The sequence below is a fragment of the Anomaloglossus baeobatrachus genome, chromosome 3, assembly GCF_048569485.1.
Source record: "Anomaloglossus baeobatrachus isolate aAnoBae1 chromosome 3, aAnoBae1.hap1, whole genome shotgun sequence".
In the NCBI taxonomy this organism is placed as follows: domain Eukaryota; kingdom Metazoa; phylum Chordata; class Amphibia; order Anura; family Aromobatidae; genus Anomaloglossus; species Anomaloglossus baeobatrachus.
The window spans coordinates 84785590-84811126 of record NC_134355.1 but is presented as its reverse complement, the minus strand read 5'-3'; the positions used below and the strand labels follow the sequence as shown (position 1 = coordinate 84811126).

General features: G+C 44.4%; 1 protein-coding gene across 2 annotated transcripts in view; it reads right to left on the bottom strand.

Moving 5' to 3' along the window:
- TASP1 (taspase 1) overlaps positions 1-25537 on the bottom strand; it is a 231985-nt gene that overhangs the window by 155413 nt on the left and 51035 nt on the right. For both annotated transcript variants that reach the window (XM_075338063.1, XM_075338064.1), the window contains exon 8: positions 5627-5706. In XM_075338063.1, the coding sequence (XP_075194178.1) occupies positions 5627-5706 (80 nt within the window). The remainder of the gene's footprint in view (positions 1-5626; positions 5707-25537) is intronic.

Genomic DNA, 25537 nt, shown 5'->3' with positions numbered 1-25537 from the left:
AATGACACGTAATAGTCTCAATTTTAACCAGCTTTAATTATAAGGAACCAAAGAATTAATTTAGTAACCTAAATTAAAGGGGGAAATTGGTAATTAAAGAAAACTTGTCAGCACTATTTTGAAGTGTAAAGTAAAATATGACTGTAAAGAGTTTGTAATACTGATTAAATTGATACCTTTGGTGAAGAAATCCGCTTTGAGGTTCTTCTTTAATCACCATTTGATGTTCTCTGCTAATTAGATTTCGGTGCACAGTGTATGAGATTTCTGCTCCCTGTCTGTGCTTCCCCAGCTCCTCCGCCTACCTCCAGCCTGTGAATGACCTACTTCCTCTGTTTTAAATCTTAGCAGTTATCTGTCATTCAAAGAACAGAGGCAGGTGGAGGGACCGGGGAATCACAGACAGGGAGGAGAAGACCTAATTATTAGAAATCTTCAGATGCCAATTACAGAAGAACCACAAAGCGGATTTCTTCACCAAAGGTATCAATTTAATCAGTATTACAAGTTTTCTTTCTTTTTTCAAAAAAAAAAAAATAGAATAGAAAATTCCCAGCAAGAATATTTGAAGACTAATTCATAGTAATATTCAAATAAAAAATAGCAAACTGCACTGTAGTGCGGCACCAAAAGGCTCTGACAATACATAAACAATCTACATAGATGTCTTACTAATCTGCATAGGATTAGTGAGATATTGATGAGAATCCAATTCTGTGTACATTGTCCTCAAGGTTTTCCTCAATACTACGGATTGGCCAAAATTCCAGTTGGTAGAGGGAGGGAAATGTAGTAGTATTCCATTTGTTTCTCTGTATGTTAGTGGTCAGCATTTGTGGTTCAGTGCAACGCTCAGTTTTTCGGACCTGTAGAAGTTAGACTCCCTGAGGAAGAAGGACGGTTCGAAACACGCAGGATAAGATACTCCTCTGATCCACCGATTACTCCATAGAGGGTGCTTTCACAACGATTTGGGCTATTGCAGCGCTACTGGCCAGAGCATTGCAAAGAACCAAAAATGCGGACCACGAGCAGAGTATACTATTATCTCACCTCCTTTTACAGAATTTTTGCAGATAGTAGCATTAGGTCCCTTGAGGACATTCTAGACAGAATGGGATTCTCATTAACATACGTAGGATCCTAAGCAGATTAGTTAGACATTATGTAGATTGGTTATATATTGTTGTAGCTTTTTGGTGGCACACTATACCGTTTTTTTTCCAAAAATAAGACCTCCCCCAAAAATAAACCCTAGCAGGGGTTTTCAACATTTTCGGAGCAAGGATTGAATGTAAGACCTACCCTGAAAATAAGCCCTAGTTGTGATTCAATAATGAAGTGTCCATGCAGATGGAAAAAAAAAAGAATACTACAGGACACTTCATTATAGACAGCGGACAACCCACAAACATTCTAACCAGATGCCGAGCGGGAGGCCCTGCAGTGGATCACACACCCACACACATCAGATCTCACACCCGCACACATCAGATCACATACACACACTCAACACATCCAGACAGTAGCGTACCGCCAATAGAGGCAGGCCACGCCACTGCTATGGGGCCCCATGAGATGGGGGGGTCGCGGCGGCTGCTCACTTTCACTTTGACCTCAGGCTGAGTGTCAGACTGTCTCTCAGCGCCGGTTTGTACAGTGTGCTAGGAGGAGCTTCTCCTGCTTTATTGCTCTGCTCTCTGGCTGAATTTGCATGCACACGACATGCCCCTGGCTGATATAGCTTTCCAGCCAGAGAATGGAGCTTTGAACTCTGTGGCAGACAAGAGAGCGGCAGCCATTGCTGGTTGCTACTGCTCGTGGGAGGCTCTGCACGGCAGCAGGGAGTCAGGCAGGCACAGTCACAAAACCGGAGTACTGTCTCTGGAGACAGTGATCCGGTCCCAGTGGTGTTAGTAATCTACTTACAGGAGGGTGGATGCTAGAGTGTATGGGCTCCGTCCAGGATATGGCTGGAGTGTATGGGCTCCGTCCAATAAGAAATTCTGCTAAGGGCCTGCCAGAGATGACAGGGAGGACCTGGGAGCAGATGTCTGGGGTCTGGTAAGTATGAGTCTCCTTACAGTGTCTTATTTTTGGAAAAATACAGTAGCAGTTGCTTTTCTACTATATCTAATATATATTATATATATATATATATATATATATATATATATATATATATATATATATATATATATATATATTATAATATATATATATATATTTATATCTATATATATATTTATTTATATCTATCTAGTTATAGGCATAGCTTGCCGCTTATTGCGCAAGTGTGCACACAATATGATGGCAGCACCTGTATTTCAACCTGGTATTCTAATATTCATCACTTAAATTGCAAAATCCCAAGTATCCTGCATCCTCTGGATTTTGTACCTTAACACTTCCGATTATCCACCATAATCAGAACTTTCAGATGGAAATTAAAAACTCATCTTTTCAAGAAAGCTTACAGCCCGCAAAAACCTCACTGCCACCTCAACACCACTGTTCTTACAATTGCTTATTTTGCCTTTCGATACAGTAAATTCTTCTCTTTTCCATTATGTCTATGACATCACATGGTTAAAAACAAACTAGCTGATTCCATATAAGTCCTATGTAGAAACAGGAAGTCTTTTCCCTACATGAGTCACTACAAAAGTCCCTGGCAAGGGGAGGAGGGGAAAATCTGGGTCAGGCGTTCAATGGAGGAATAAGTGAATAAATATTATAAAGATTCATGCAGGGAAAAAGACTTCCGGTTTCTACACTAAACAATAAAAAAAGAGAAGAATTAACTGAGTAGAAAGGCAAAATAAGCAATTTACATAAACTGTGCTATATAATATGATGACTGCAATATATTAAGAAGATAAAAACTTTGATGACAGTGCTTATTTAAGCAGATAACCCATTGATTTCAATGGCCACTGTGTAATGTCAATTTCCATTGTGGTACTGCTGTAGGAAAATCTAACATGTACTTCTTTATTTCCATACAACTTTGTGTTCCAGATAGAAGGACAATTCTTGGACAAGCGATCAAAGGACACATCTAATAGGGAGTGTGCATATTGGAGAACACATTTAAAGTGAAGGACTGACCAAGATTTCCCTCCTGAAGAAGAAACCTGAATTAGTAAGATTTTCAGTAAAATTGTCTTTGAATGATGTGAGACATGAAAATACCAGACATACTAGTAGTAACTAGATGTTGCCCAACACAAGAAACAATGTAGCTAAAATAAAAAAAAATAAAATCATTATTTTAACAACTTGAGGGAAGACTTTCTAGTACAGCTTGTTAATATTAATACACAGCTACACTTTGCTATATAAATTGTTAGCAGGACTTATGAAAAAAGTAGTAATTAACATTTTGCTTCCAGCTCTTCCAACATACAGATAAACTGAGTCCTCTAAAAGCAAAAGACCCATATTAAAGAGAAGCCAACTCATCATGTGGACACTCCAATCCCCCCAGCTTAGTTCTGCTACCATCTGTAGAGCCTCTGATATGCACAGACCATAACATATACTTCCAGGGAAGAGACTTCATCTACATATGTTCTGCATTTCATTCCAATGAACAGCAATGGCATCCCAAGCACTTACATAGTTTTCATGCCTAAATTTGAAGGAAGCCAGACAGTTTGTGTTAAATACACAGTTAATCTGTTTTCATTAAACCTCTGGGTCTTAAGTCACCTTTAAACTGAGCTCTAAGGTTTTATTTTGTTACAAAAAGCTCCAGTTTCCCGCACATAATCTATACTTACAGTAAAAATCCAACCCATCAGACATGTACTGTACTTATTCCATTAGCAAAGAAACTGGCGGAATTAAAGAAATCTATATCAACAAGTTGGCCCCATGCTGTGCCGCCGTGGATGGAGAGGTGGCTGCGCATGCTCTGCATGCTCTATTTACTTCTATGTTAGCTCTTAAAAAAGCCATGTATGATGGCTTTTTTTTTGTTTTGTTTTTGGACGGGGGTGGCGCTCTCAGTCAATAGAGAAAGCCACGTATTCACGAACAACAGAAAGAAGCGGGTCTTCGAAGTCAAGGTAGGCGAAGGTCCCACATCTATTAGCTATTTATTGCAGATTCAAGACAGAGATGGAGATACCTCATTAAGATATATACTTATTTCAAATTGCTGAACTGTTTTTGTTTCTGGTTAGCAGGAGGGCATGAGTTTTTCACATTTGTAAATTCCTCGGAATCACCCTAATTGTATTTTTTTCCCCATCTTTTTCTTCCAAAAGACCAGCCGATGGAGGGACGCGTGACAGGACTTCCTTTTTATTACAAGTCTACAAAATTTCAGAGACATATCCGTCTCCTTCATCAAGACAAAAGAAATCATGCCTGGTATGATTTCTTTTGTCCTGATGAAGGAGACGGATAGGTCTCTGAAACGCGTAGACTTGTAAAAACAAAAAGGAAGTCTTTTTAATCTACTGGATCTGTGGTTTTTAGCACAGCGCAAAACCCGTTTCTTTTCTGCTTATATTTTATAACGTTTTCTCGGGGCCGCTGCTAACCACTAGACACTCACAAGCTTGTGAAAGGGATGGTGACTGGCACAACCTCACCAGGTGAGTGTATTCCCTCATATATTTTCTCCCCCATACCGGGTAAGACCCTATTTGCGCTTTTTTCCCCACTATAGGACTTGTCCATGAGCAGCATCCCATGAAACCCCCGGAGTATGTGCTAGCTTCTGGAGTAAAAAGCTTTCATCTTCACTTACACAGGTCCTGGATATGATATGTTTTATCAAAAGTATGTAAAACCACTTTAAGTAGACAAACTAACTGAAAACTAACTGGGGTAAATTTTTCAATAGAATTTTCAATGTTAATGGGCAGCCATATTTCTCACCAGTGCAGGACGAGTTTACACAAGGTGTGTGCTTACGAGAAAGGTTATAATTTTTAAGGCTGCTTAATGGGAACCTGTCACCAGGTTTATCCACTATAAGCTGCGGCCACCACCAACATGCTCTAATGTACAGCATTCTAAAATATTGTATATAAGCGCCCAGCCCACTCTAAATAACGTAACAAAAAGAGCTTTTATTCTTATACTCAAGTGGAGGGAAGTCAGGTCCGATGAGCGTCACTAGTCTTGGCCTGGCGCCTCCTCTCTTCCGTTGCCGTCCTGCTTCCCAGCTCCGGGTGGATAATAAGCCCTATGTCATCCGCACAAAGGCCTCCATTGCGCTCCTGCGCATGTACACTTTGATTTTCCCTGCTGAGGGCAGCGCAAAGTACTGTAATGTACAGGCGTTGGGAAGGGATAAAGACCGCCCGCACATACACATTACAATACTTTAATCTGCACTCAGCAGGGCAGATCAAAATGTGCATGTTCAGGAGCGCAAAGGAGACCTCTGTGTGGATAACATAGGACGCATTATCCACATGGATGTTTACACTGTCCAGATAATCCAGCATATAGCAGTCAATACACTGTAATCTTCTTCTGGCACATCTTATTTGATCTTTACTTACTACAACCATAAAGCAAACTATGATTTTCATTATACCAACACCTATGACATCAATAATGCTAGACTGCATTTTAAGGCAAAAAGTATGATATCTCTACTTACTTGTAGCCATGATGTCTTGAGGGCATGTTGGTATCCCATGGTCTACAGCCCATTTGAAAGCACCATCTCCAACTAAAAAGCTAAAAGAAATACAAATGTCAGCTAAATTTCTATTTTTGTAAAATAATTTCACATGAGTTTATCTGTTAAAGAAAAGAAACTCTCAAATAGGAGTCAGATTTACCAGGCTTCCAGTATAAAGACATTCCTGGACAAGTCACCCATGGGAGAGTCTTATGAAGCATTATATTATACTATGTATAAGTACATTGACAAGCAAAGGGGTAACAATGTTTTAAACTTTTGACTTTCAGGCTCCATATCTCACCATCCATTACAGCTGTGAATGTGAGACTACCATCATTTTATAGACAATCTCATTGGACTTCTCATACATAAATTTAACTTGCAGCTATTTATCATATGATTAGTTATGCAGATTCTTGTCATGTCACTGCATGGTTACTGTTTTTGCTCCTAAAAATCTAAATATTTATTTTTATTATTTTGTTATTACTTTATAAATCCACCCTTGGCTTTCAACAGTGCCTAAATCCTTCTGGGCATGCTCTCAATCAGATTCAAAGCATGTCTCAACCGAAATCTGATCCCATGTCTCTTCTACATGTTCTCAATGATGGTACATAATGGTCGTCTCACTTGGGTATGTATACAGCTTCTTCTGCAACTCTACCAACATGTGTTCGATTGGTTTGAGGTCCGGGGACTGTGGGGGCCATCCCATTTGCACTAATCAGAGCCTAGTCTATTGACTTTCATCTCATTGCTACAAATCACCCGTTTCCAATCTTCTACTGTTCCCTTTTCGTATTTTTTTGCAAATGTAAGAAGTCGTTTCTCATGACTATATTGAAGTCAAGGCTTTTTCACCTTTTTTAGGTCACCATTCCAGACTTGTGTAACGTGTGTCGCATGGTGCTTGCATGGACATCTGTGATCTCACTATTATGAAGCATACGAGCCACCTCCACTGCAGTGTTTGTCGCACCAGAACCGATAGACCTTGTGATGAGCCAACTCGTTGACTCAAATGTTTTGCCTGATCGTGCACCTCTAGGCTTTTGAATGGATGGAACAGACTTAATTTCGTATTCTTCCACAGGGTGCAGTTTGGGAATTTTCTTGGACGAGAAGCCGCTATCGATGAGTTGGATGATGCAGTTTCTGTTTTCTTGGGAAATCTATTTCATGGTTGCTCCTTGATTCAAACCAGTAACCTTTAGTTTGGGAACCAACCTTGTAACACACTGAGCAATTAAGGAATGTGAGAACAGGTTGTAATTTGTAGTGTACAGAAAGAAAATGATTTTTCCACTACCAGGAGAAAAACAGTAACAATACCGTGACCTGACAAGAATATGCACAACTAATGCATTAGTAATAACTATGGCACCCTAATTAAATTTAGGATTTATTAATGCACAAAAGTGTAAGTCCAAAATATAACACAATATTCAAAATAACTTTTCAGTCTTCTCAGGGTTTGTTCACATTAGTATTCTATAGGAATAATAAAGTAAAGGTCACAAAAGATGAACATAAAATTGAAAATGATTATCACTATATACAGATCGAGAATGGGGATATACATGATAAAACGAAAAATACATAATTACTGACCGGTAATGTATTTTTTCTGAACCCATGACAGCACCACGAGATAGAAAGGTGCTGTCAAGGGTGATGGAAAAATATGTAATTACTTACCGGTAATGTGTTTTTTTCTGAACCCATGACAGCCCCTTTCCATCTCGTGGTGCTGTCATGGGTGATGGAAAAACACCTTCTTAGGCCTCTTTCGCACGTCTGTGAAAAACCACGCACAATTCTCATGGACGTGTCAAAGGTGCGTAATGCCCTCCGTGAGCCGTGTTTATGGCACACGTATGTTCTCCGTGTGTTATCCGTGATAACAAACGGAGAATGTGAACTTTTTGCTCACCTGTCCCTGGCTTCGCTGTCCGTGGTGCTGTTCTTCGGTCTCCAGTCCTGCCGACTCCCCGCTGCTGATGCTTCCGGCCGCAGTGGAGTGAATATGCAATGAGCATAATGAGCGGCGGTCGGAAGCAAGTGACAGCAGCGGCAAAGACAGCAGTGTTGGAGAAGGTGAGTAAAGTTTTGGGGTTTTTTTCTCGCAGACATGTGTTTTCTCCGGTGTGTGTCACACGGAACACATCCGTGTGGTCTGTTTTCGTTACGTTTGACCTCCGTGATGCCGGAGAGAAAACGGACATGTCTACGTGTGGAGCATACGGGCACACGTATGCTCCACACGTACACATGGTCCATGGCAGAATACGCACGTGAGCGCAGACCCATTGATTTTAATGGGTCTACGTGTGCCAGTGTCTCCGGTACGTGAGGAAACGGACCAAACACGTACCGGAGACACGGACGTGTGAAAGAGGCCTAACATGTATTTATAAATCAGAAGGCAAATATAGAAAACAAAATTTATATAAAAAAATTAATTATCCACATGAACAAGAGAAACCGTACTAAAAGTAGAAAAGTTTTCACATATTTTATGTCCATAAGCTCTATGTATGTGTTGAAGTACGGCAAGAGGTATTCAAAATAAAATAGATATTAATTTTACCATACTTTTTTCTAACTAAAGGAAAAAGAAAGAGCATGATATTAAAAAATAAAAAAAATAAAAATCTAAATTTAAAATGTAGAAAAAGTAAAAATTAAAAAAAAAAATAAAAAATGGATGTTGTTCTCAGCCAAGAAGTTGGTATAATGGTATCCAATCTAAGCAACGCTCTGTAAGGCTCTGATTCAAGTTTAGTGTGTACACTGGAAAAGCTTCAGACATACAAGCTAACAGCGTTAATAGGGATACATTAGCCAGACTGTGCATAAGAGTCCTTTTGGTCGCATCTCATCTTGGTACACCGCAAGAAAGTAGACCACACCGTTTCACAGAAAATTATCCCGAAAAACCCAACTACATTAAGTTTATACATTTTTAGAAAAGTGGGACCATATAGTGGCATCAATATACTGTAATTTGTAGTCACACTTAATAGGTCTACTCGAGGTGATTAATGTGATATGAACCCACGTGGCGTGATCAACTGTGGCCTGCCAGGTTTACTATATTTTACACCAAAAACTGCTATTAATAATAATGGAAATCTAGGCAGTGAAAGTGAAATCGAGATTTCAGTTTCTGAAGCTTCAATTTTTTTTAAAGGGAATCTGTCAGCAGGTTTTTGCTATGCAATTTAAGGACAGCATGCTGTAGGGGTTAAAAAAACCAAATCAATTATGCCTCTCTTATCAGGCTGTGTGCTGTTGTTTACTTGAACTAAAGGCTTTATCACCTAGTGATTATCATTGCGAACATCACAATCCTGTGTATGGAACGATTTTGCAGCCTGTAGTTATTTAGAGCGACAGTAGACTTTTTTTTTTTTTTTTTTTTTTTATATATACACACGTATGCTGTGTGCTGAATGTTGAAATTCCCCTAAATTTCCAATTCAGATACACTAGCTTTCCAGGATTCTCTCAAGAGAAGAAGGAGTCTACTTGTCACATGACATCAAGTATGAACGGTCATGTAATTGCGTTCCCGATCAGGGAATATGGGGGAACCATGGCACACTTTCACAATTCGGTAGTCTACAGTCATGCAGTTTAGCTGCAAACTTTCCTGAGGCCAAGAAGTTGTAGAACTCTCCATTTTTACAGTGACTATTTTTAATTTTATTCATCCTAAAATTCTGAGCCATAAAGGAAGATGAAATTTGGATCTAAACAAAGGATACAACATACACAAAACTGGCAGACATGAAGAGGGGAAGATAATACATGGAAGTTGCTAAATCCTTAAATTCACCATCAAGAACGTGATCAACCCCAAACAGAACAAAGATGAGAAACTTGTCAAAAATTTGTATCAGAAAGGATTTCCCCAGATTGTTCTAACAGTATAAAACGGTTCTTGTCACTACAGGCCCTCAGACACACTCAACACCAAAAGAAATTATGCAAGCCAAAAAATATTTTCAATCATACCAATATCCTTTATTGAAAAATATATATTAAAAAATGGAACAACTCAAGAGACGGATGGTATACATTGGGAAATCCAAATCCGGCAATACCCTGATACAATAAATAAATGGAACCCAGCATCACACAAGTGTGTGAGTATCCAATTCAATTAGAATAGATTTAAAAGGATACAGGACATCCTGAAACCGCAACAAAACTGTATATATAAGAAATTAAATTCCTACAAGTGAGTACTAAATGTAACAGCGGTATTTGAGAAGTATCAATCACAAAAATAAAGAATCACAAAGAAAGTGAATTTCTCCGTACAACTGACGCGCGTTTCGCAACCTCAGTGTTTCGTCCAGAACACACATCCGATGAAAGTCTGCCAAACCTGCTTATTCTAGGGGGATTGGCTGACCATATAATGTGAATGGGGGCCTTCTGACTCTCCTGTGATGTCTGCAGAGATAAGCATTGGGCAGTATGACTATAGATACCTGATCCTTTAGCTCTCAGGTCCATCCAATAAGGTGCAAGCAGATGTATCTGGCAGTGGCTTTCTCCCCTCTCTCCATTGAAAACACATGAACATTCAGACAAGCAGATCGTTCGTCCATATGGCATAGTCTGGAGAGATACAGAAGCTGTGAGCCGAACAGTTAATACAACTGAATGCAGTCTTGGCTTGTGTGTCCGCACGCAAGTCACCAGGTAAACACAGTTGTCCATATTCTCTAGATGATCTGACAATGGTTCTTGTCTCCGTTGGTTCTTCTTATATAAAATTTGCTCTAAAATTTATATAAATTCCCTCCATTTATTTGACAGTTGCCTTTAAGTTTTATACACCCTTTCTACCTCTATGCCATTAAAATAAATAGGTCCAAAACAATCAGCAAATATCTCTCCTCTAGTTTATTTCAACCCTATCACATGTCTTGTGCTTTAATCCTCTAAAAACACATTATGAATTACTGAGCTAAAAGATTTATGATTCTGGGATATATTGCACAGCCAAGCATTTACTGAAGTTTACCCTGTGAGAGTCAAACATCCCACAGTTCAAAATGTTACTGAGCATTGCAAAAAGCTGAGATCGTCTGGTAAAAAGATGTATTATCTGCTAAATATGCAGCGATCCAGGACATAGGGGCTCAGTGACTGCTGACAGCACAGGTCAGTCATTGTACTGGCACAGTGATCCAAAGCTGGCACTCCGCTCCTCCTGGCGTAACAGTGTAGTGATGAAATATAAAGCCAATGTTTTTGGAAAGACACTGGTCTCTTCAGACACAAAACGTGCTGACACACGGTTTCTGAATTTTATTTACTAATGATCTGTAGTTACTTCTGCACTATTCCTACTAGTAGAGACAGAGGCACGTTTGAAGGCACTTTTGAGACAGAAGTAGGTATTGTTTATCCACCTGGCACAGTTTGGAAATAGAATATTTGCAACCGATAAGAAAACATGTATGTACTTCTTACAGCAAGTTGTATGTAAGCAGAACAAACATTGGTTTTAATTTTATTGCATTTATTTTGTCCGTTTCTAGAGCAAGATGGTGCAAGGCCACCCAACTATCTGGATGCAGACTCGCTTCTCTGTGCGCCCATCTGGATGCAGACTCGCTTTTCTGTTGCACCCACCTGGATGCAGACTCGCTTCTCTGTGCGCCCATCTGGATGCAGACTCGCGTCTCTGTACGCCCATCTAGATGCAGACTCGCTTCTCTGTGCGCCCATCTGGATGCAGACTCGCTTCTCTGTGCGCCCATCTGGATGCAGACTCGCTTCTCTGTGCGCCCATCTGGATGCAGACTCGCTTCCCTGTGCGCCCATCTGGATGCAGACTCGCTTCCCTGGGCGCCCATCTGGATGCAGACTCGCTTCCCTGGGCGCCCATCTGGATGCAGACTCGCTTCCCTGGGCGCCCATCTGGATGCAGACTCGCTTCTCTGAGCGCCCGTCTGGATGCAGACTCGCTTCTCTGAGCGCCCGTCTGGATGCAGACTTGCTTCTCTGTGCGCCCATCTGGATGCAGACTCGCTTCTCTGTGCGCCAATCTGGGTGCAGATTTGCTTTTCTGTGCGCCCATCTAGATGCAGACTTGCTTTCTTGTGCGCCCATCTGGATGCAGACTCGCTTCTCTGTGCGCCCATCTGGATGCAGACTCGCTTCCCTGTGCGCCCAACTGGATGCAGACTCGCTTCTCTGTGCGCCCATCTGGATGCAGACTCGCTTCTCTGTGCGCCCATCTGGATGCAGACTCGCTTCTCTGTGCGCCCATCTGGATGCAGACTCGCTTCTCTGTGCGCCCATCTGGATGCAGACTCGCTTCTCTGTGCGCCCATCTGGATGCAGACTCGCTTCTCTGTGCGCCCATCTGGATGCAGACTCGCTTCTCTGTGCGCCCATCTGGATGCAGACTCGCTTCTCTGTGCGCCCATCTGGATGCAGACTCGCTTCTCTGTGCGCCCATCTGGATGCAGACTCGCTTCTCTGTGCGCCCATCTTGATGCAGACTCGCTTCTCTGAGCGCCCATCTGGATGCAGGCTTGCTTTTATGTGCGCCCATCTGGTTAAAGACTTGCTTTTCTGTGCGCCCATCTGGATGCAGACTTGCTTTTCTGGACGCCCATCTGAATGCAGACTTGCTTTTATGTGTGCCAACAGGGATGCAGACTTGCTTTTATGTGCGCCCATCTGGTTAAAGACTTGCTTTTCTGTGCGCCCATCTGGATGCAGACTTGCTTTTATGTGCGCCCATCTGGATGCAGACTTGCTTTTCTGTGCGCCCATCTGGATGCAGACTTGCTTTTCTGTGCGCCCATCTGGATGCAGACTTGCTTTTCTGTGCGCCCATCTGGATGCAGACTTGCTTTTCTGTGCGCCCATCTGGATGCAGACTTGCTTTTCTGTGCGCCCATCTGGATGCAGACTTGCTTTTCTGTGCGCCCATCTGGATGCAGACTTGCTTTTCTGTGCGCCCATCTGGATGCAGACTTGCTTTTCTGTGCGCCCATCTGGATGCAGACTTGCTTTTCTGTGCGCCCATCTGGATGCAGACTAGCTTTTCTGTGCGCCCATCTGGATGCAATCTTGCTTTTCTGTGCGCCAATCTGGGTGCAGATTTGCTTTTCTGTGCGCCCATCTAGATGCAGACTTGCTTTCTTGTGCGCCCATCTGGATGCAGACTCGCTTCCCTGTGCGCCCATCTGGATGCAGACTCGCTTCCCTGTGCGCCCATCTGGATGCAGACTCGCTTCTCTGTGCGCCCATCTGGATGCAGACTCGCTTCTCTGTGCGCCCATCTGGATGCAGACTCGCTTCTCTGTGCGCCCATCTGGATGCAGACTCGCTTCTCTGTGCGCCCATCTGGATGCAGACTCGCTTCTCTGTGCGCCCATCTGGATGCAGACTCGCTTCTCTGTGCGCCCATCTGGATGCAGACTCGCTTCTCTGTGCGCCCATCTGGATGCAGACTCGCTTCTCTGTGCGCCCATCTGGATGCAGACTCGCTTCTCTGTGCGCCCATCTGGATGCAGACTCGCTTCTCTGTGCGCCCATCTGGATGCAGACTCGCTTCTCTGTGCGCCCATCTGGATGCAGACTCGTTTCTCTGTGCACCCATCTGGATGCAGACGCGCTTCTCTGTACGCCCTTCTGGATGCAGACTCGCTTCTCTGAGCGCCCATCTGGATGCAGGCTTGCTTTTCTGTGCGCCCATCTGGATGCAGACTTGCTTTTCTGTGCGCCCATCTGGATGCAGACTTGCTTTTCTGTGCGCCCATCTGGATGCAGACTAGCTTTTCTGTGCGCCCATCTGAATGCAGACTTGCTTTTCTGTGTGCCAACAGGGATGCAGACTTGCTTTTCTGTGCGCCCATCTGGATGCAATCTTGCTTTTCTGTGCGCCAATCTGGGTGCAGATTTGCTTTTCTGTGCGCCCATCTAGATGCAGACTTGCTTTCTTGTGCGCCCATCTGGATGCAGACTCGCTTCTCTGTGCGCCCATCTGGATGCAGACTCGCTTCCCTGTGCGCCCAACTGGATGCAGACTCGCTTCTCTGTGCGCCCATCTGGATGCAGACTCGCTTCTCTGTGCGCCCATCTGGATGCAGACTCGCTTCTCTGTGCGCCCATCTGGATGCAGACTCGCTTCTCTGTGCGCCCATCTGGATGCAGACTCGCTTCTCTGTGCGCCCATCTGGATGCAGACTCGCTTCTCTGTGCGCCCATCTGGATGCAGACTCGCTTCTCTGTGCGCCCATCTGGATGCAGACTCGCTTCTCTGTGCGCCCATCTGGATGCAGACTCGCTTCTCTGTGCGCCCATCTGGATGCAGACTCGCTTCTCTGTACGCCCTTCTGGATGCAGACTCGCTTCTCTGAGCACCCATCTGGATGCAGGCTTGCTTTTCTGTGCGCCCATCTGGTTAAAGACTTGCTTTTCTGTGCGCCCATCTGCATGCAGACTTGCTTTTCTGTGCGCCCATCTGGATGCAGACTTGCTTTTCTGTGCGCCCATCTAGATGCAGACTTGCTTTCCTGTGCGTCAATCTGGATGCAGACCTGCTTTTTGCCTACCAAGAGATGGGTGTCTCATAGCTCTGGGTGTGGACGAGCAAGTACTCCTGATGTAGCCATCACTGGTTACCACATACATCAGGAGCCTGTGTTGCACTCTAGAAAAGTAGTAGACTTGTCCATCTGGTATATGTGATGATTAGGCTGCTAGTCTACAATGCAAAGGGCCACATGGATGTGGTCACCTGCTCTCAGGATTTCAGACTGAAGGAAGATGGTGGGTCCTGAAAGTCATACTTGCTTTATGGTATATACATTTGATACACCAATAAATGCCTCAAAAGGGAATACAAATACAGGTTTTATTGCAGCCTTTAGGAAAGATTGTGAGGCCTTCGATCAACAAACGGTGCTGCACCCTCTGCTGTAGCTTTTGTTTTAAACATGGCAAAAATCTGTGTGAAGGTTGAATTTTCTCAATTTGTATAGAAATCCACATCCACTACAAAGCGGCTTCAGCAAGCGTGTCCTGAGAGCTGATGACAGCCACTGCTCAGGACCTCAGACAGCAGCCATCAGAAATCTGCTGCCAGGGCTAAGTCCATCCATTGACTTCCCACATCAGGTAACTTTGGCAATTAGGTGGGTAACGTCCCTTCATTTAAAAAAAAAAAACAAACAAACATACAAACTACATTTTTGGCTTTTTGCCTGAATGTCATTTTAAAAATAAATTTTCAAACAGCATCTATCAGCAGGTTTTTGTCATGTAATCTGACAGCGGCATGATGTTGTGACAGCGGCCCTGATTCCAGCAATATATCACTTAGTTCACTGGGTGCCGAAGATGATAAAGAATCAGATTTCAAATGCAGGTTAGGCCTCTTTCACAAGTCCGCGTGAAACACACACATTTTGCACGGTCCATGGTATAGGTGCGTATGTGTGCGTTCAGCGTGTGCTGTCAGTGTGCTATCCATCTTACATCCACAAAGCACATGGACAGCATGAACTTGTATACTCATCAGTCCTCGGCACTGCTGTCTCTGGCGCTGCTGCTTCCGGGTCTGCGGTGCAGTGAATATTCATGGGCGTAATGAGCAGGCCCAGAAGCAAGTGACAGCAGCGCTGGAGATAGGTGAGTATAAAACATTCATTTTAATTCAAAGACACTTGTTTTCTCTGGTACGTGTCACACGGATCACATCAGTTTGCAGTCCGTTTGACACCTTTGATGCCTGAGAAAAATGGACATGTCACTGTGTGGAGCACATAGACGTGTGTGCTCCACACAGACATACGTTTGTGTGAAAACACAGGGATGTGTGCACACTCAATGATTTTGATGGGTCTACGAGTGTCTGTGTCTCCGGTACGTGTGAAAGCAGACATTACATGTATCAGAAACACGGTGTGAAGGAGGCCTTAAGCAGAGCTGTGAATGTTGTGCGTGTATAACCCACTCACAGGACTGGTTATCAGCTTTATGACAATATATGGAATTCACCGAAAGCTGTCAATCAGTAGTTGGGCAAAGTTGAACCAGGAGGCATAAGACCCCTAGTTCTGCAGGGATAATCTCTTGCAGATAAAACAATGATTTTATTGAAACAGCAAAACACAGCCTAGTAAGTAACACATCGCTGGAATCAGGGTCTCGGCCCCTACATCACACTGCTTTCGGATTACATAGTAAAAACATAGTGACAGATTTATGACGACTCCAATGCACAAATGACAGGTATGCAATTCCTGTGACCACTGATGAAACACCATATAATTATAGTCTTATGGAGATGCTAGGCAACATGAGAAAGTAGCAATGATAATGTCCTAGGACTGCTAAAATTGTATTGTGATTGGCAGGGAGCTACTGCAGCAAGACTCCCACTGATTGAGCACTGGTTACACATATTAGCTAAAAAGCAACTACTGTATATACTCGAGTATAAGTCGACCAGAGTATAAGCCGAGGCCCCTAATTCTACAACAAGAAACAGGGAAACCGTATTGACTCGTGTATAAGCCTAGGGAGGGAAATGCAGCAGCTACTGGGAAGTTTCAAAAATAAAAATAGATCCCAATAAAATGTACTGTGCCCCATCCTTGTCCCCCCTTGTAGTAATGTGCACATCGTTGTTCCCCCTTGTAGTAATGCCCCATCCTTTTCCCCTCCTGTAGTAATGCCCCATCCTTGTCCCCTCTTGTAGTAATGTGCCCTATCCTTGTGCCCTGTAATGTGCCCCATCCTTGTCCCCCCTTGTAGTAATGTGCTCTTCCTTGTCCCCCCTTGTAGTAATGTGCACCATCCTTGTGCCCAGTAGTAATGTGCCCATTCTTGCCCCCTTGTAGTAATGTGTCCCGTCCTTCTCCCTCCTCCCATTATTGTAATATGCCCATCCTTGTGCCCCTTCCTTGGGCCCTGCAGTAATATCCCCTGTAGTAATGTCCTCCTACTGGTCCCCTTCTTGTCCTCTATTATAAAAAGAAAATATTCTCACCTCTCCTCTGTTCCCGCGGTGCCTCAGCTGCTCCTTATAGACTCCTCCGTGATCGCATCCAATGCACGAGGCTGCTGTCTGCTGTCATGTCTTTACTGCAGTGGAATGCTTTACAGCGGCGGCGGTACAGCAAAGCAATCAACTGCAGTAAAGCGCTGATGGCAGCGGTGGCCCCGTGTACAGGACGCTATCACGCAGGTGTCTATGCCTGCGGTCTGCAAGAGGCATCCCTTGATGATCAAGTCTTGTACACACTTAAAATAATGGGCTGAAAAACTCACTTACACTCGAGTATATACGGTATTCTAAAATAATATATGAGGAAAATAGAAGAGGCCTGTTTCAAATGTGACAAAATTGGCCATTATTCCTAAACCAAGAAAGGTCGGAACATTATCAGAGGTCTATCTACGTTTTGTTCATGTTATTTTAGAACGATCAGCATTTTAGTTCCATTGTAAAAATATAAAACATCAAGCAGCCTTGTGTTTTCGCTGGCCGGCTCGTTCAAGTACGCGCTGATAGTTTTATGTACGTAGGAAAGATTAACGCAATACTCTTACCGGTACCCAATTGTAAAGGGCTTCTCGGAAGGTTCTGCTGATTGCTCAGAAATTCTCCGCTTATGTTTTGTATTCTGGCAGTTGTTTGGAATTGGGCAACAGATCAGAAGCATCAGAATGATATCATGCGCTTTCCAATACTTTGTCTTTTGATTGCAGGCTTGATCAAAGCGAAAGGTATTGTAACATTAAATTATTTTGGTAAAGTCGTGTTGGTAACAGTCAAGAGAAGAAAATAAAACTCTGACAAAACAGTTTAATTTAGGAGCAAACTTACATTTCCAGAAAGAAATGCGGTCTGTTCACAAGAGGATTAATTGGCTAATATCTTCAATGTCAGTGCATGCAATCCCTAAACACTACCGTCATCTGTTTGAAGAAATCCCTGTTCACCACTACAAAAGGAAAAACCTAAGTGCATGCCAAATGCTGTTAAAAAAACAGCGCAGAGGATCTGTGCTCAAACAGTATCATTTGTTTTTAAGTTGGATTTTCAACCTCCTGTTGCCTAAAGCAGAACAGACAAATTAAATTAGTAATGTCAAAAATATCCATATAAATTGCAAGAGACTGGGCAATTAATACTACTCAAATCGGGGGACAAAATGTTCCCAGGATGAAGGAAACAGATCACACATCTGCCGCTTCTACAAAGGGGAAGAATGTATCAACTCGAAATCTGTTGGCTTTACAAATATTAGGAGAAATACATTGAAAAAATAAATGTGTTTTTGTTTATTTTTTAAAGCAAGTAAAAAAAATATGTTTTTGAACGGAAAAAGAAAAAAAAATTATCAATTTGTAATTCTAAAAAGAAACATTAAAAGTCCTTCACGGCTAATTTCTTTAAATATATATTTTTACAACTTTAAAATGTCTAATTAAAAAGAAATTGTTGTTTTCAGCAGTTTCCCAGCAGGACTGTCTCTATGGTAACAGACTACAAACAGACCCTGTGTAGTCTGATCCTACACCGAGTATGTGCATACGATCAGGAGACACTACGATCTAGATGCAGTGTCATTCCTCTTGTGGAGACACTACTGTTCTACATGAAAGAACACAGAGTTCGTGACCACGATCAGGATTCTGGAAGTAGCGTATTTTTGCTGTTTTTTCCCGCTGAGAACACTAGAGTCTCTGCAAGCATAAATTGATATGCTGCGGCTTGTAAAGCAGCGCCGCGTGTCAGTTTATGTTGTGTAGAAAAGAAGCACAGGGGTTTCCATAAATCCCATCCACAAAGTCATGGGAGCCTTAGGAACGCGAGCCACAGTTCCAGTAGTACGCTCACTTCCTGTTGATTGTTTCATCCGAAAGCAAGGAGAAAGAAGACGGCGCTGATTGGACTTTGGGCTCGGGTGACATTACAAACCCACTTGAACCCTAGAATCGTGATCCCGAACAGCGCTGGAAGGGCACCAGCACATGAGGGAAGTTTAGGCTTTTATATTTAACCCTGGGGAAAACGTGGAATCAGAAGGGGTTGTCCTAGTAGTGGACAACCCCTTTAACCCCTTCACGACCATGGACGGATCTTTCCGTCATGGATCGTGTCCCGGTAAGCCTCGCCCCCTGCCGCGGGCAGGCGGCATGGATCAGCACACATATCAGCTGTTTTCAACAGCTGACATGTGTGCCTACATGTTCCGAGTGGAATCGCATTCCACCCGGAACATTAACCCCTTAGATCTCACTGCCAAAGTCTGGCAGCGAAATCTATATGCGCGCGGCCATGTTTTTTACTTACCGCCGCCCCCTCCGGACATCACGTGAGTGATCACGTGACGTTCGGTGGTTGCCATCGTAGCACAGGGTCATGTGATGACGCCTGCTGCCATGATGTTTCACTTTCATTCTTCCTCGGCACGGAGCAGAGGAAAAAAGAAAGTGACTATTTCTGCTGTTTACAGCGGTATAGCTGTGATCAGCAGATAGCAATCAGCAATCGGATTGCTGATCGCTATAGCCCCCTAGGGGGACTAGTAAAATAAAATAAAAAAAGTAAAAAAAAAAGTTTTAAAAAATTAAAAAAAACAAAACAAAAAACCTAAAAGTTCAAATCACCCCCCTTTCCCCCATTGAAAATTAAAGGGTTAAAAAATAAATAAATATACACATTTTTGGTATCGCCGCGTCCAGAAATGCCCGATCTATCAAAATATAAAATCAATTAATCTGATTGGTAAACGGCGTAGTGGCAAAAAAATTCCAAACGCCAAAACTACGTTTTTTGGTCGCCGCAAGTTTTACGCAAAATGCAATAACAGGCGATCAAAACGTCGCATCTGCGCAAAAATGCTACCATTAGAAACATCAGCTCGAGACGCAAAAAATAAGCCATCACTGAGCCATAGATCCCAAAAAATAAGAACGCTACGTGTTTCGGAAAATGGCGCAAAACGTGCGCTACTTTTATTGGACAAACTTGTGAATTTTTTTTAACCCCTTAGATACAAGTAAATCTATACATGTTTGGTGTCTACAAACTCGCACCGACCTCAGTCATCATACCTACACATCAGTTTTACCATATAGTGAACACCGTGAATAAGACATCCCAAAAACTATTGTGCCATCACACTTTTTTTGCAATTTTTCCACACTTGGAATTTTTTTGCTGCTTTCCAGTACACCATATGGTAAAACTTATGGTTTCATTTAAAAGTACAACTTGTCCCGCAAAAAACAAGCCCTCATATGGCAAGATTGACGGAAAAATAAAAAAGTTACGGCTCTCGGAAGAAGGGGAGCAAAAAACAAAAACGCAAAAACGGAAAGTGCCCCGGGGCTGAAGGGGTTAAGCTAGTCTTTCACATCACTTTCAGCCAAACGATGCTTCAGCTGATAGTTCAGCCAACTCAGCTGTCTCTCCCTTACAGAGGAGCGTTGCGAAGTTCTCTTTGAGAAATTTGCTGTCAGATATCTCTATTGCAGTTTATCTATGTGAGAACAAAGCGACTTGACATGCCAGATTGACATCTTGAACTTACAGCTAGCCAACACCCCCATACACAATAATGTGTCTGCCGAACTCATCAATATCAGCATGTTTGGCCAACTTTAAGGCCGCTTTACACGCTGCAATATCGGTACAGATATTGCTAGTGTGCGTACCCGCCCCCATTGGTTGTGCGACACGGGCAAATCACTGCCCGTGGCGCACAAAATACTTACCTTATTTGAAAAAAAAAAATTTTATTTTTTTTTTAGAGGGCACTAAAGCAATATAAATGGGATCCTCCAAATGCACACCTGAAAGCAGCAACAATGAAAAGGAGAAAAGGGTGGTGTGCTAATGAGGAGATCACCAAAACAATAATGGCAATAAATATTCAAAAGTTTATTGTAGGAAAAACACCAACATAGTTTAAAAACATCTAAAAACATGAAGTACAATAAACATCAGAGGTTTGCTATAATAAAGCATAAGCCTCTGAGAAGTGTCCACCTCAGAGATTTTAGACCATGTACTGCAATCAATAACACCAATGAAGCATAATCATATAGCATGCAAAAAAAAAAAAAACAGCAAAGATATAAGTATCAGTCCTAAAGACAAATGGCTAATACATTAATATATAAAAATCAATATGCAAAAATGCCCAAATACATATATTAATCCAATCAACCATAGGATAGGGCATGGAAAAGCTTGTAAGATGGAATAAAGCAGGTTTACATATAAGTAAATATATACAACGCTATAATCTTTACCAGAATCACAATGATGGAAAAAGAAGCATGCAAAATAATTCCCATTAAGGTAAACAGAGCAATGGTGAAAAAGCAGTCATGGAGGAGGTGGAGACCTAAAGCAAAACCCCCCCCAACGCGTATCGCCATATCCAGATGGCTTCCTCAGGGAAAAATGGGGTCAAAATACTTACCTGCCTAGCGACGTCACTAAGCAGCCGCCCAATAGAAGCAGAGGGGCAGAGATGAGCGGGACGTAACATCCCACCCACCTCCTTCCTCATTGCGTGCAACCGCAGGTAAGGTGAGGTTCCTCGTTCCTGCAGTGTCACACATAGCGATGTGTGCTGCCGCAGGAGCGACGAACTACATCGTACATGCAGCAGCAGTGATAATCGAGAATAGGAGGACATGTCACCGATGAGCGATTTTGAACGTTTTAGCGACGATTCAAAATCGCTCATCGGTGTCACACGCAACGACATCGCTAAAGCGGCCGGATGTGCGGCACAAATTCCGTGACCCCAACGAGATCGCTTGAGCGATGTCACAGCGTTTAAAGCGGCCTTTAGTCTAATGTACACGGAGGCCCATAATTGTGCACCCTTAAAGTAAAACCATTTATAAAAGATAAGAGCTTCTAATATCATTCACACATTTTTTGCAAGTTAAGCACCATTCATCATCAGGTACTTTTTTTTTTAGGACATGCAGTTTAAAGGGGGGTAAATCGGCTCTTCAAGATGTTTTTTAACTTTTTTTCGTGATACGTGGGACTTCATTTTAATGTCACGTCATATTCTCTTTCTTTTCTGATATCTGGTGATATTGAGGAAGAAAAAAAAAGAGAATTTTGTTTACTTACCGTAAATTCTTTTTCTTATAGTTCCGTAATGGGAGACCCAGACCATGGGTGTATAGCTTCTGCCTCCGGAGGACACACAAAGTACTACACTAAAAAGTGTAGCTCCTCCCTCCGAGCATATACACCCCCTGGATAACCAAATATAGCCAGTTTAATGCAAAAGCTGAAGGAGAATAGCCACCCACAAGTAGAGAAAAAGCAAAAACTGGAACAACCGGAGCCTCTGTCTACAACAACAGCCGGTGATAACACGCGGAACAAGAAAACTGCCAACAGGCAACAGGGAGGGTGCTGGGTTTCCCATTACGGAACTATAAGAAAAAGAATTTACGGTAAGTAAACAAAATTCTCTTTTTCTTCATCGTTCCTATGGGAGACCCAGACCATGGGACGTCTCAAAGCAGTCCATGGGTGGGAAATAAACAGAAAACTGAGAAGTAGGCGAAACCTAACTTCACAAATGGGCGACAGCCGCCTGAAGGATGCATCTGCCCAAGCTCGCATCTGCCGAAGCATGAGCATGCACTTGGTAGTGCTTCGAAAAGGTGTGCAGACTAGACCAAGTGGCAGCCTGACAGACCTGCTGAGCCGTAGCCTGGTGCCTGAAAGCCCAAGAGGCACCGACAGCTCTGGTCGAGTGTGCCTTGATCCCCGGCGGGGGGAGGCACCTGAGTACACTGGTAGGCATCAGAAATGGCCGACCTAATCCAACGAGCCAGGGTCGGTTTAGAAGCCGAGAGGCCCTTACGCCGACCTGTGGTCAGCACAAAAAGAGAGGTGCACCGCCTAAGAACAGCGGTGCGTGACACATAAATCCGGAGCGCCCGCACCAGATCTAAAGTATGCAACGCTTTTTCAAAGCGATGAACAGGAGCCGGACAAACGGAAGGCAATGAAATGTCCTGGTTAAGGTGGAAAGGAGATACCACCTTAGGGAGAAAGTCCGGAGTCGGACGGAGAACCACCTTGTCTTGATGAAAAACCAAAAAAGGTGACTCCGAAGAGAGCGCAGCTAAATCAGAGACTCTCCTGAGGGAAGTTATGGCCACGAGAAAGACGACTTTCTGTGAAAGACGAAACAAAGAAACCTCCCGAAGAGGCTCAAAGGGGGGTTTCTGCAAAGCCGTGAGGACCAGATTAAGGTCCCAGGGATCCAAAGGCCGCCAGTAAGGCGGAATGATGTGAGATGCGCCCTGCATAAAGGTGCGCACCTGAGCCAGCCGGGCGATACGCCGCTGGAACAACACTGACAGAGCCGAGACCTATCCCTTGAGGTAATTGAGGGATAGTCCTAGCTGCAGACCGGACTGTAGAAAGGACAGGATGGTCGGCAAGGAAAAAGGCCAAGGGGCATGGCCGGAAGAACGACACCAGGACAGGAAAATTCTCCAAGTCCTGTGATAAATTTTGGCCGAGGAAGACTTCCGAGCCAGAGTCATAGTGGAGATGACTTCAGGAGGAATGCCAGAAGTCGTCAAGATCCAGGACTCAAGAGCCACGCCGTCAATCTGAGAGCCGCAGAATTCTGGCGGAAAAACGGACCTTGTGAGAGAAGGTCTGGGCGGTCCGGGAGATGCCACGGCACCTCTACGGACAGATGGAGCAGGTCTGGGTACCAAGCTCGCCTGGACCAGTCTGGAGCAATGAGGATGACCCAACGGCCCTCCATTCTGATCTTGCGCAGGACTCTGGGCAAGAGAGCTAGAGGGGGAAACACGTAAGACAGACGAAACTGGGACCAATCTTGAACCAGCGCGTCCGCTGCAAAGGCCTGAGGATCGTGGGAGCGAGCCACGTAAACCGGGACCTTGTTGTTGTGCCGGGATGCCATCAGATCGACTTCCGGAGTGCCCCACTTGCGGCAGATTGACCGAAACACTGCCGGATGCAGAGCCCACTCGCCGCTGTCCACGGTTTGACGGCTGAGATAATCTGCCTCCCAGTTTTCTACGCCTGGGATGTGGACTGCGGATATGGTGGACTTGGAGTCCTCCGTCCACTGAAGGATGCGTTGAACCTCCAACATTGCCAGGCGGCTGCGAGTCCCGCCCTGGTGATTGATGTAGGCAACCGCTGTCGCGTTGTCTGACTGGACTCGAATGTGCTTGCCCGCCAACAGGTGGTGAAAGGCTACGAGAGCAAGGAGCACAGCTCTGATTTCCAGCACACTGATCGAGAGGGCTGATTCGGACGGAGTCCAAGTGCCCTGTGCTCAGTGGTGGAGATATACTGCTCCCCAGCCGGATAGACTGGCATCCGTGGTGAGGATCACCCAGGACGGGGCCAGGAAGGAGCGTCCCTGAGACAGAGAGAGGGGCCGAAGCCACCACTGAAGAGAGCCCCTGGTCTGTGGTGACAGAGCCACCAACCTGTGCAAGGAAGAAGTCCGCATGTCCCAACAGCGGAGAATGTCCAGCTGCAGAGGACGCAGATGGAACTGGGCAAAGGGAACCGCTTCCATTGACGCCATCATCTGACCCAGCACCTGCATTAGGTGCCTGATGGAAGGACGGCGGGGCCTCAGCAGAGAGTGCACCGCCAGATGGAGGGACTGCTGTTTGACTAAGGGCAGCTTCACAAGTGCCGGTAGAGTCTCGAATTGCATCCCTAGGTACGTGAGTTTCTGGGTCGGAGTCAGAGTGGACTTGGGCAGACTGACAAGCCACCCGAATTGAACAAGAGTGGCGAGAGTGAGCGAGACACTCCGCTGACAGTCTGCACTGGATGAAGCCTTGACTAGAAGGTCGTCCAGGTAAGGAATCACTGCCAACCCCTGGAGGTGCAGAACCGCAACCACTGCTGCCATGACCTTGGTGAATACTCGAGGGGCCGTGGCTAACCCGAAGGGGAAAGCCACGAATTGGAAATGTTCCTCTCCGATTGCAAAACGTAGCCAACGCTGGTGTGAGACTGCAATTGGCACATGCAGATAGGCATCTCTGATGTCGATGGATGCCAGGAAATCTCCTTGGGTCATTGAGGCAATGACTGATCGCAGAGACTCCATGCGAAAATGCCGCACCTGAACATGCTTGTTGAGAAGCTTGAGGTCCAGGATGGGCCGGAAGGAACCGTCCTTTTTGGGGACTAGGAAGAGATTTGAGTAGAAACCTCTGAACCGTTCCCAGGCGGGAACCGGTACAATTACTCCGTTGGCCTGCAAGGATGCCACAGCCTGAGAGAAGGCAGCGGCCTTGGAGCAGGGGGGAGTTGTCAGAAAAAATCTGTTTGGCGGGCTGGAAGAGAATTCTATCCTGTAGCCGTGGGAGATGATATCCCGCACCCACTGATCGGAGACGTGTTGAAACCACACGTCGCCAAAGTGGGAGAGCTTGCCACCGACCAAGGACGTTGCTGGCTCGGCCAGATAGTCAAGAGGAGGCTGCCTTGGTGGCAGCAGCTCCTGCGGACTTCTGAGGACTCGGCTTCGTGCGCCAGTTGGGCTTCTGGTCCTTGGCGGAGTTAGTGGACGAGGCCGAGGGCTTAGAGGACGACCAGTTAGAGGAACGAAAGGAACGAAACCTCGACTGGTTCCTGCCCCGGACAGGTTTCCTGGTTTTAGTCTGTGGCAAGGAAGTACTCTTCCCGCCAGTAGCTTCCTTAATAATCTCATCCAGTTGTTCACCGAACAGCCTGGACCCAGCAAATGGGAGCCCAGCCAGGTACTTCTTTGAAGAAGCGTCTGCCTTCCACTCTCTAAGCCACAAGATCCTGCGGATAGC